We start from the raw sequence: 12,668 nt of genomic DNA, 5'->3' as shown, positions 1-12,668 counted from the left end.
ATGGTGCATGTACTGGAATCTCTATGGTCTTCCAAAGATATGCAAGGAATAAGATGGGTGGCAGCCTCTAGGAAGGGAGCGGGGGGACTGAGGTAGAAGGGGAATTTGGTTTTTTTAACATGTCTCTTTGTATGGCTTATTAAAAAATTAAGACCAAATGGATCATATGGTTCAAAATTAAAACTAGGTTGATGCATGCACAAAGAAAACATAGTTCGCCATCCCTAGAAAGAACCCGTTAACACTAATTGGGTATTCTTTTGTAAAAGTTTGCATTATGCAGGGCACACATGCATTTATGTATTTCTGTGGGGTTGTTTTTGACAAAACACAAATGGACTCATATGAACCCCCTTGTCTATGTAATCTCATTTTTCTCATTTAGTAACGCATTTACTCTCAGGAACATCTTCCTGTGCCATTACTTACAGATCCATCTCATTCTTCCAATTGCTGCGTATTCCTTTATTTGCCTTGTAGTACAGCTTTTGTACCATTCTCCCACTGATGGACTTTTGGATTGTTTATATTTTTATTTCTTTCTTTAACTCATTTTGTTGGGGCTCGTACAATTCTTATCACCATCCATCCATTCATCCATTTGGTCAAGAACATATGTATATGTGTTGCCATCATCATTCTCAAAATATTTGCCTTCTACTTGAGCCCTTGATATCTGCTGCTCATTTATTTTTATTTCTAAAACTAGGCTGTATTTTCGCTTAGCTGGCTTTTGTGCATGTTAGTAGAGGAGGAATTCCTGGTAGTGAAATTGCTGAGCCAAAGAAAAAGGTGCTAGCTTACTGCTCTCCAAAATTAGGAGCCCTGAGGACGTAAGGAATTATGTGCAGGGCTGCTAACCACAAGGCCCGCAGTGTGAACCCACCAGCTGTTCTGTGGCAGACAGATGAGGCTGTCTGCTGCCTTAAAGACTTACAGCCTCAGAAAGCTCAGGGAGCAGTTCTACTCTGATAGGGTCACTATGAGTCCGAATCAACTCAGTAGCAATGGGTTTGGTTTTCTTGATTTGTTTTAGCCCATGAGTGACTGCGCGTGCGTGTGTGTCTGTGTTGAAAGCATTAAGTTTGTCCCTTTAAATTCTAATGAAAAAAGAGAGCAGTTATCGCCAAACCATATTATGCCATTAAAAACTGAGAATTTTTAAGTATTTTGATACTCAAGTTATTCTCACAGGAGCCTACAATAGAGAATGATATTAGAAATGCCACTGTAAACCATCACAAACTACTGCCATTAAAAATCTCACATATAATGAGAAAAAAAAAGCATCGGAGTGGAAAGAATGCGCTTTCAACAAAGATTTTGAGCCAGAATAAAGATATGCTATGGACCAAGAATTTCACTGTCTAGTGTCTAGCCAAAGCGAAATATCACTTTTTCAGAGTTCTCCATTGAAGCACACAAGCCAGGATGTGTCAAATTGTGTTGACATCCTGGAAACAAATTCAAAGGCCATTCCAGTATTCCAGACCTATTTCAACTGAAAACATTTGTGGGCATTGCTTCTGATCCTCCCCTCCCCTTGGCCAACTTGTTTTTCTTTTTTAATCTACGTTCTCCCATTCAGTTCTCTCTCTCTAACACTCACCTCTTCTTCTGTGTGTCTCTCATATGGGTATTTCTGGTTTGGAGTACATTCTTCCCACCTGTGAATTCATTCCTCCAGTTGAGGTCACTGTGAGTCGGCTCAATGGCTGTGGGCTTGTTTGTTTGTTTGTTTTGTTTGGAGGCTTGGGAAAGTCCGTGGTGAGCAGCCCAATGAACAAAGGCAGGTAAAAGGGCACGTCTACTCTGCACCAGATACCAAAGCGTAAAGAACGAGCAGTCAGGCGGAAGCAACATCCAGCAGAGGGAACCGTTTCTACCACCTAAGGCACTCATGCTTATCGCAGGCTTTCATTCATTCACTCGTCCATTCAGGCAACACAGGTTTATGGAGGGATGATGGTGATGCGAGAGGTACTTTGCTAAGTGATGGGCATTGGAAGATGAACAAAAAATGGGCTCAACCCCTGACCTTGTGGCTTTTATGGTCTAGTGTTAAAGATTGCTACCAATAAAAATAAATCATGTCCTCGATGGCGGTGAGTTTTGAGTTTGGTTCTTAAAAAAAGTACTTTTTTAATTTAGAAAATCCTGCATTTTGAAACAGACCCCACAGATGTAGAGAGAGTAAAAAACCAACAGCTCTTTCCTGTTCTCTCGCCACTGCTCCCTAGTGGGAACAAAGGGTCAGCTTCTCTGTCTCCTTCTGTGTTTTCTTTTTTCCTTTCTTTTTGGTTACAAAGAGGGACTCAGGATCCACTCTGCTTGAATTCGAATCCTGTCTTGGCCAGTGTGACCGTGGGCAAGTTACTTCGCCTCTCTTCCTCTGTTTCATAACCGGTGAAATGGGAGTCCCAGCACTCACGGGATTATTTGGAGGATTAAATGAAGTGCTACAAACGTAAAGTACTTAGAGCAGTCCCTGGCACAGAATAAATGCGATGGGAGGGATCATGGCCCCCATTTAAATATACATATCTATTCGCATGTACCAGTCTGAATATATTTTGATCAACTTGGGAATACGCATTTGGCATCAGGCTTTGATGCCCTGACAGGACATCTAGGATCCCTTTCTACGTCAGCATGAATGGATTCACTGCCTTCTTTTAGATGTTTGCTTACCGTGGGCTTATGAGACTATGACAATCACTCATTTAACCCTTCATTTGCTGATTGGCTTTTCCTATGTTCCTCTATTGATTGGCTTTTGCTAATGCTGCTGGGCGCCCGATTCTTCATCATGCCACCGGTCTTCTGTGGGTTTTCCCGGCAGCCTTGCTGGGCGACCTCAGCGGGTATTTCAGATCGGCTCATCGTATCCCTCATGTAGCAGAAACGGTGGGCGTGGAAGAAGAGGCTTGCTTGGCCCTTCTGCATCTCCTTCCGAAACAACGACCTTAGAAAGTCGTGGCTGCCGTGGTCTAAGGACCAGGATTGTGGTCCACGTGTTGAAGGACCTTCTTCTGCTGCGAGGCTGTTTGTGAGGACGACTCTAAGACCTCTTCAGGGAGAGGTTCCAAGAATCCTTGAAGCCCAGCTTGACCTGGTGGGTTTCCCTGTGTTTCAGATCAGTGCTGACTCCCTGACTGGCTTGCCACCACACAAAGGCGAGTTGGTGGTTTCATTGAAATACATCCCAGCCTCCAAACTCCCTGTTGGAGGTGACCGGAAAAAGAGTGAGTTTTCTTTGGGGCACCTGGATCTAGCTCTTAGTATCTCATAGGATGTGCGTAAGGCTACTATTGGAGAGAGCAGACGGAGATGCACCGTGGGACTCCTAAGGAAGATGCCTTGATGCCTTTGCACATTGAGGTTTTTCTGCATGTTTTGGCCAGCATGCCTTAGGATTGGCACCCCTTCCTCTTTGGGAGGTGATTAAATGGACATCCTTTTGGTTCAGCCCTAGCAAGTTATTAAGAAGTCAGAGGAGAACAGAAATTTGGGGGCTGAGAAAGAATGATTGGAAAGGAAGGTAAAATATGAGGGATGGGGATTTGAAGGTTGGAAAGAGTCACTATGCTAGAGCCTAGGAGCCCAGGTGGCATAGTGGTTACACACTGGGCTGCCAACCACAAGGTTAGCAGTTTGAAATCACCCGCCGCTGGGAGTAGGAGGAGGCTTTCTACTTCCACACAGAGTTAGTCTCAGAAACCCACAGAGGCAATTCTGTCTGTCCTACAGGGTTGCTATGAGTTGGCATTGACATGATGGTAGGAAGTTTGGTTTTGTGTTTTGGCGCTAGTGACGATTGATGTGTCAGTGAATAAGACATGATTCATGCATGCTGGACACTGCGGATTAGGCTTTGGGCTGTGAACCACAAAGTTGGCAATTCAAATTTACCAGCTGCTGTCTGGGCAGAAATATGAGGCTGTGTCTGCTCTCACCACGATTAAACTTAGAAATTCTATGTAAGGTCGCTATGAGTCCAAATGGACTCAATGGCAGGTCTTTTTTTTTTTGGGGGGGTGGTGTCTTTTTCTTGAATTTTGTTTTTATATTAAATTTTTCATTGTAAAATAGGTGGCGGTTTACATTCCAGATAATTTCATTTTTGCTTCTGAGTAACAGTGTAGCAAGCAAAGCACATGTGCTACGGGACACACAGACATGGGAGTGATGAATTCTGTGTAGTGATGTTTAGAAGAGTTTTAGGGAGGAAGTCTTGTTGAAAGCAGTCCTTTGTTTAAGCTTCGACCAGGCCATAAAGGAGGAGGGTAAAAGGGAAGTTCTGTGCACAGGGTAGAAAGGCACAGGAAGTGTGGAGCTGTGTGCAAAGAGGGGAGTGAACTCCTTTGGTGGTGCTGGAGTTAATGTGTGTAGACTTGAGAGTGGGACTGAATTGGACCTGACACTGGAGTCCAACTGAAAAGCATCTTGAATAGTAATGATAAGGAGTTGAACTTGAACTATGGCAGTAGAAAACGAAAGAGGCTCTTAACAATACACTTTCTGTAAGATGGGATGAAATGATTAGAGAAGAGAGAGGTCGGGCAGAACCACTAAGAAAAGCAACATTTAAAGAATGAAGAGAGAAAGGAGAGCTCGTGAGGCAGAGGGTTCCCAGCGAGAAGCGCCAGGAGAGCACTTCCAGAAGGAAGGGACCTGCGGCGGTCAAGATGCTGAAGTCAGGTCCGGGGCAGCCTACGTGGAAACAGCTCCTTGGCATTTGATTGCTTATTCAACAGATTAGAGGAAACAAGAGATGGGTTTACACCAGGGAACAAGCAGAGTAAGCCAGGCAACGACAGCGAGGTAGTGACCATGGCCTTTCTGCTTTATCAGGATGTTCGGAGCCGAAGGACTCGTAGCGACCGTACAGGAGAGAAGAATCCCTGTAGTTTCGGAGACTAACAGTTTACAGGAGCAGAAAGCCCCATCTTCCACTGAGTGGCTGGTGGTTTCGAACTTGGCACATTGTGGAACTCAGCCCAACTCGTAACCACTATGCCACCAGGGCTCGGCTCACTGTGAGTCGGCAGCGACTCAATGCCAGTGAGTTTGGTTTGGATGTTGAAGGAAAGGAAAATAACTTGAAAAGGAAGAGATGAGCTTGCCAGGGAGGCTTCCTTTTAAAAGGAGTTTAAGACAACTCAGAAGAGCCGAGATTAGCATATCTTTAGACTGAGGAGAAGGGACAAGTGGAGGACAAGTGTTATCATTGGGGAGACAGGGATTGAAATTGTGAAGTGACCATGGGATCCCCAAAGGAAGTGGAGCCTTTCTTTCTTTTAAAAACAAGTCAGCAAATACTGGGTAGTGTGGTTGCTCTGAACCTCAATCTGGTCAGCCGTGAAATTAGGACAACACGAGTAGTAGCTCATAGGCTTGTTTGGAGAACCAGATGAGGAAATAGATAGGACCTTCCCCGCCGTGTTGTTTTGAGCAGCCGGTGCTGAGCTCCGGCACACCGCTCGTGTCCAATAAGTGGTTACTGTGAGTGTTGTTATGAACTGGGTGCCTATTACTGACCGCCAGGGACTGTGCCAGGTGCTGCGCAGACGTGCGGGAAGCTGTTTCAGTCGTGGAGCTAGCTGCCTTCAAGAGGAAGGAAAGGAACTGCTTTCTAGATAAAGTTCCCAAAATCTCTGGGGGTGCGGGGCTGACTCGCTATGGCTGACATCCCTTACAGGTAAAGGTGGGGAAGGGGGAGAGCTCCAGGTGTGGATCAAAGAAGCCAAGAACCTGACGGCTGCCAAATCAGGAGGGACTTCAGACAGCTTTGTCAAGGGGTGAGTCCCTGGACCAGCATCCAACTAACCAGTTTCGGGACCAAAGAGCTAACAGGGGAACCCAGTGTAAGCGTTCTTGTGTGTCCTGCCACCCCGAGCGGCCACCTTTGTTCCTGAGATTTGGTAATGGTAAAGCCGCTTCCACCACCTTTGCACTGGACTGAGCTCAGGTTTGACTGTTGATTTCCACAGAGGATGGTGGACAGACAGGTTCTGAATTTTCCTCTGGATTAGACTTAAGTAATTCATCAACCCTGGGTGAAAAGCTGCAGTCCTCTGACTGTCCACCTTTGAGAACTCAAGATTGTGTTTTTGACCTTTTTGACGCAATGCTAGCGCTCCCCCAGAGCTTGATCACCCTGCTGACTTGAGTTCTCTAACATCCCCGTGCTGGGATACGTCAACAGTCATTACTGTTGTTTTTAAACACGACCTTGGACATTAGAAATGGAGTCAAATGTTGCAAAGCCATTTGGGTGGAGCATAAACAACAGCTCACTAATAACGTGCTGTGAATTTTCTCTCCAGGTTAATGGAATTGAATCGGGTAAATGAGCAGTAGAGGTGGCAGGAAGTCTGCTTCAGCAGACTCAATGGAGGGGGGTGTGAACTAGGATCTGAAGGTCGGCCTCGCCTCACTGGGCTAGGCCTGTGGCAGGGGCGAGGGGAGCCGAGGCAGCCACTGCCAGCTGTGAGTGGGTCGTTGATTACTCCCCACCCTCTGCCAGATACCTCCTTCCCGTGAGGAACAAGGCCAGTAAGCGTAAAACTCCCGTGGTGAAGAAGACTTTGAATCCCCACTACAACCATACATTTGTCTACAATGGTGTACGGCTGGAAGACCTGCAACACATGTGCCTGGAACTGACTGTGTGGGACCGGGAACCCCTGTCCAGCAATGACTTCCTGGGAGGGGTCAGGCTGGGTGTTGGTACTGGTGAGAGCCTCTCCCTCATCCCGACTTGTCTTAAGGGCCTCTTGTATTCCCACTATATCCCTACCTCCACAAAGACACCCTCTCTGACTAGACTTGTTTTCTTTCTCGTCAACTAGCATTCAGCAAATACGTATTCAGTGCCAACTGTATGCCAGGCATAGAGAAGGTCGAATTCTGCACTGTTATGTGTGCAGGTTTCTCAGCCTGGTTCTCAGCCAAGAATTTTACCTTTCTCCCCCGAACACACTACCACTGTACCTATAATTTGCATCTTCCTTGATACACAGGCCAAGCCCTCTTCTTGTGTCCTGGGTCCTTTTTTGTCTCCCCTTTTCAATGACCTCACTCTTGGAACAAATGTCCTCTCTCTCCCATCTTTCTATCTAATGGAGGTGGAAACATTTCCTATCTGAAACAAAAACAAGCCCTCCTGCAGCCCCACATTCGCCCTCTCATGTCTTTTTTTTTTTTAAATGTGATTTCTACCTTTCTGCCTCTCCTTTAGTCCTCAATCCACTGTGATCTGGCTTCTGTCCCATCACTCCAGTGTCAAAGTCACGTAGAGATTCCATATGGTCATGACCTTGGGACACCTCCCCCCCCCATTTTCTGATTTACCCTGCATCACTTTGCCATTTGTTACTCTGCTTCAACCACACTGACTTTCTTTCTGCTTCACAAATAATCCAAACTCATTCCTACATCAGAACCTTTGCAATTATTGTTCCCAAGGCCTGATACTGTTCCCTCAGGACTGTTGACTGGGTTAGGTCTTGACAAATTGACAGGGGAAAATGTCTCTGCCTCAAGGAGGCCCCCAGGTCACCATCTGAGTAAGACCAGGCCTGCTCCAGGCATGCCATATTGCGTTTCTTCACAGCACTGAGCTCCCTCTCAGACCCTACGTGCCTATTGTTGACTGACGTGTACATCGATTTGGCCTTCTCGGTTCAATCGAATGCTATATGAGGGCGAGGATCTGTTCTGCATTGAGTACCACGCTTTCTCCAGAGTGTAGGATAGGACCTGGCATATAGTAGGCACTCAATAAATGTTTGCTGAATGAATGCAGGTGTGACCAGGATTGAGGCTGCATAGAAGGTTCTCATGTACTTTTTAAAATGTTGTAGTCAAATTGGCAATAGCAGAAGCACAGTAGCTCTGGCCCAGAGTGTCAGACACCGGAGCTCGGTAACTGCCTCAGAATGAAAGGCCTTGTAGCGCCTGTGCATGGTTGAAGTCTCTGAACACTCTCAAAGCCACAGATATTCCCGTAGAGAAATCACCAGAAAGCATCTCTCAGATTTCTGTTCCCATCAGCTCATCTTCATAGCACAGTGCATTTTGTGAGGCTGCTTCCCCTGCTGTCTAATCTGTCTTTCCTGGTGGGCTGGAGAGTGGGGCCCCTGCTCAGCCTCCTCTGGTGTTTCTCCTCAGGGATCAGTAATGGGGAAGTGGTGGACTGGATGGACTCGACTGGGGAAGAAGTGAGCCTGTGGCAGAAGATGCGACAGTACCCAGGGTCTTGGGCGGAAGGGACTCTACAGCTCCGTTCCTCGATGGTCAAGCAGAAGCTGAGCGTATGAGTCCCTGTCCTCCTCTGCAGGCCCAGCCCTGGCCAGGGCAAGCCCACGAACGTGAAGAAACCAAGAGCAAATATGTATAAGTTAATGTGAGTGTGAGTGAGTATGTGTGTGTGTGTGTGTGTACAAACGTATTTCTACAAATCCTATTGTGCTGGAGTGATATAGCCTTGTTCTCCTTTTTAACAGGCTCAAGAATAAGGGTCTCTTCAAAACTGTGTGTGTGTGTGTGTGTGTGTAAATAAAATCTAGGATGTTTTAAGAGTCTCTCTTATATATTTATGAGATCTACTGAACGTCTTTCAAAACCTCTTACAATGACATTTTATTTCCCTCCTGATACCTTTGCTCCTGCTTCCCCCAGGAAAGCCTGTCTGCCTTTGGGATTGGCACCAACCTGTTTCCAGGTGTGCCTGGCAAGGCTGTAAGAAGCAGGTTTTCTTCTCTAAAGAGAAGAAAATATGGGAGCAAGATGAATAGCTCCTCCCTCTTTTGCCTGTCCAATGTATGCTTTTAGGTCATAAAAAATGTTTTAAAGCCTGTTTTCTACCTTGAGACATGTCTGAAGTTTTAGCTTTTAAGCGTTCTGCTTTTTATGCAGTTTCCACCTTGCTTGGGGCTGATCCTCTTTCACAGGTTAAGGAAAGGCCAATTTGAGATCCCTTTCTCTACCGTTGGGGAAGCCTTTTTAAAAAGGCCAGAAAAGCACTTTCATCAGATCAGAGGCTTCTGACTGAACCATGAACACGAACAGCACGAGCTTCTAGATAGTCCCTGAGGGCGAAGTGGCTCACAGTCAATTCTACATTTTTGACGGATGCAACTTGTTCAAACGCTCCTCCTATCTGTAATGAGAAATGAGACATCTCCACTCTTATATACCCCCATCTTTCATAGTGTTTGTAATCTGGAATGTGTTCTCACACAGAATGTAAGCCAACATAGCTAACTCTTGTATAAAGTGACCTGCTGTTCCACGAAAATATGTACAGTCTCTCAGCTAGTCTGACTTCCTTCAAGTGATTTCTCTTCCTTAAAAAAAATATATATCTATATACCTGGCTTCCTAAACTTGACCTTGATATAGCGTGGGTGTGGAATATTGCTGTTTTTCAAAAGGCCTGGTGTCTATGGCCCATTTTCTGATACTCACTGTTTCAACTGATCTTTTCAATTCTTACATGTGTCTCTCTCCCAAGTTGAGGGCGAATGCAATCTGTAAGGCCGCTGGAGTGGGAGTGAATTATGGTGATGTCTATTGTCTGTGTAAAGTGAACCCAGGGGATTTTAAAAAGATATATTGAATGTGGGTTGGTGCCATAACTCGGGACCCTGGGCTAAACTTGCTTTTTGTTTTCTCTCCACACCCTACCCCCAAAATGTACGTGTGCTCAATAAAGCTTTCTCACCTGTCGAGTGTTTGCATTTGTTAGTTCTAGAGATGCTGTAGTCTCGGTGTCCTGACTTAAGTGCTGTTGCTCTTCTCGTGGCTTAAAGGATAAGAACCAAAGTAGCAGGCCCTTCCCTCTGCTGTCACTTTGTGAATTCAAAGAAAATTTACCCCCCACATGGTTGCCTGAAACCTCTGCTGAGATCTGAGTCCCTGAGAGTCCATCCCCAAAGGGGTACCACTTTTCTCTCTCGGGTAGTACCAAGGTGTAGGGGCAAGGAATTATGTAATGTGGCTTGTCTACCCAACATCTCTTTTGCCTTTTCCTTCCCTCTTTCTACTAGTATTTAGTGCCGAGAGGCAACTAACATAACTGCTAAGTAGGCCATTCCCAAAATTGGGCTCGGAGGTTTTTAGGTAGAACCCAAGTGATACTTAACCTCTAGCACAAAAGAGCATGAGCAATGGGCGGCCATTTGTATGGGAAAACTTTCACTGCCCCACTCCCTCTTCACAGACGAACAGTCCCAAGCTCACTATCAAGCACTCGAGTCAGAATTTGAATCTGAGTCTGCTTACTGCACTGTGCCGTACCTCCTGTGAGAATGGTATGTGCATTATGGGCAGAGGTTCAAAGGAATGGTTGACTCATCCCATCTAGAATACATTGGGTTTACACAGTAGGAAATTCAGAATGCTTTGACTATTACCTGGCCAGTGTGGTTGTGTGTGTGTGTGTGTGTGTGTGTGTGTGAGAGAGAGAGAGAGAGAGAGAGAGAGAGAGAGAGAGAGAGAGAGAGAGAGAGAGAGAGAGAGAGAGAGAAGAGAGAGAGCGAGAGAGAGAGAGCCTGCGCCTGCGCCTGTCTGGGGCTGGGATTTAGTGATGTGCAGAGGGAGACAGAGAGACACGTGGGGTTGGGGGTCCATCTAGCCCTTTTCAATCTGGCTTTGGGCCTGATTCTGTTGCTGTTCATTTCCACCTGTTTTCAGTATATAAGTAGATCTTATTTCTAGTATGTCTCAAAAGGGCTACCCCAAAAGCGCACAGTAACATTTTACTTAACGAAGGCCAAGGTGGACTACTCAAAAGGGAAAATGAAAACCCTTCCATGTTTTTAAGCCACAGGAACATTTACATCTAAGAATCAGCCAGACCCAGGCAAGAACTCGGATCAAGAGGTCGGGGGCCTCCTCTATGTTTTTCTCTCGGTCTTGGACCTGGTTGCCACTTGAAGGATTAGGAATAAAGACAAGGGCGAGTGTTCAGGCCTTCATCTTGTCTGCTCTGCAAGCTTTGCCAGTGGAACCAAGAGCCCGTCTGGCCAGATGCTGCCCACATCCACTCATGGGATTTTTTTGCCTTCTGCCCTTCGTGTGCCACCCTCCTTTTATACCTCCAGTGTGTCACTGAAGGGAGTGGTTGGCTCCAAGTCCTTGTCTGATTCTAGCCAGAAGCTGCCTAATGCTTTAGCTTGCATTTTAACCGTGACATTTATCCTAACCCCCAGTGGAAGCAGCTAGCCCTGGATTTTGTGGGCCCTGGCGTTTGGTCCCATCACTGTGCTTGGGAGGGGATGTTCTTGGGTCGAGAGCTTCCGTCTGTCCTCCTGGACCTATCCCGAGTTGTGTGTCTGAGTTGGATTACGGATGAGGAAACCTTTTCTCCTTGCATGGAGCTTTCAGCTGCTTTTCAATGAAAAGAAGACGACAGAATAGAGGCAGGGTCGCACAGTCGTGGAGAGCGTCGACTCTGGAGCCGGGCTGCCAGTGTTTGCATTCGGACCCTGCTACTTCCGAGCTGTCTAATCCTGGGCATGCTGCCCAACCCATCTGTGATTCCATCCCCTCGTCTGTAAAATGGACCTAATGAGTATCCACCTTAGCGGGCTCTTGTGATGATTTCGGAGTCAAGTAGTGAAAATTGTTTTAAAAACGGAGCCTGACAAATAGGACTCCGGCGTTCTATCTGCCTCCATGCTCAGCTTGCTTCCCCCTCCCATCAGTGTTTCACTGTGGACTCCCTGGGTAAAGCTGGGTATTAATTATGGCACTAGGTTCCACGATTATAAAAAAGAGTCTTAGTAATAAGGCAAGGATGCTTTTCTTCCAGACACCGACAACCCACGAATGGGGCTAAAGGAGGCTTAGGGATCTGTGTGGCTTCCCTGCACAGCAGCCCCCGCACAATGTCGCTTCCAGAGCCGGTGCTGCGGTAGCTCCTACCTAGCCCCTGCTCCTCTTCTCAACATGGATCTCGGAGTAAATTATAGGTGTGTGGACTCTGATGTTTCTCACTAGTTTTACAGTGGGTTTGAGGTCTCCTGGACCATGCCCGGGGCACTCACCTATGGAAAGGATAGGACAGCATTTCTGATCTTTTGCTGTGAGAACTGGAGGGGCTAAGGAAAACCTGCTCTGACCTGATTGTGCCTCCCGAGTACCCTCCCCTGGCAGCATCTGCCCAACTTTGAGATGAAGCGGCAGTTAATATTACATGCTCTTATGGTGCCGCGGGATCTGCAAGGTCAGCAGTTCAAACCCGCCAGCTGCTCTGCGGAGAAAGATGAGGCTGTCTACTCCCCTACAGATTTACATCCTAGGAGTCCATCCGTCTGTAGTCACCAGGAGTCAGAATTGGCTCGATGGCAGTGAGTGGGTAGTGGTTAATATTGTCCCAGGAGAGGAAAGAACAAAACAAGCTCAAGTTTTGTAGCTATCCCCTGTCGATGACAGGAGTTTTGTGAGAACATCCAGTTACTAGCATAGGGTCCTGGTTGTTGGGATGGTGCTGCCCTCTGCTGTTAACTCAGAGCAAACCCACCACCACCGAAGGGATTCTCCTTCACAGTAGCCTTGCAGGGCAGCGTTAAGGAGCCCTGGTGGGGTAGTGGATTACACACGGGGCTGCGAACCATGAGGTCAATAATTTGAAATGATTAGGTGCTCCAAAGGAGAAA

At 46.6% G+C, this 12,668-nt stretch overlaps 1 protein-coding gene across 1 annotated transcript in view; it reads left to right on the top strand.

Moving 5' to 3' along the window:
* The window catches only part of SYTL4 (synaptotagmin like 4), a 72,604-nt gene extending 62,876 nt beyond the window's left edge, over positions 1-9,728 (top strand). Inside the window, exons 15-18 of the mRNA XM_075539216.1 lie at positions 3,137-3,245; positions 5,702-5,801; positions 6,530-6,738; positions 8,176-9,728. Of these exons, the coding sequence (XP_075395331.1) occupies positions 3,137-3,245; positions 5,702-5,801; positions 6,530-6,738; positions 8,176-8,324 (567 nt within the window). The 3' untranslated portion in view covers positions 8,325-9,728. The remainder of the gene's footprint in view (positions 1-3,136; positions 3,246-5,701; positions 5,802-6,529; positions 6,739-8,175) is intronic.
* The last annotated feature ends 2,940 nt before the right edge of the window (positions 9,729-12,668 follow it).

Source organism: Tenrec ecaudatus, chromosome X (genome assembly GCF_050624435.1).
Source record: "Tenrec ecaudatus isolate mTenEca1 chromosome X, mTenEca1.hap1, whole genome shotgun sequence".
In the NCBI taxonomy this organism is placed as follows: Eukaryota; Metazoa; Chordata; class Mammalia; order Afrosoricida; family Tenrecidae; genus Tenrec; species Tenrec ecaudatus.
Note: the sequence above shows the minus strand (reverse complement) of the source record. Positions and strands in the feature narration are given on the sequence as shown.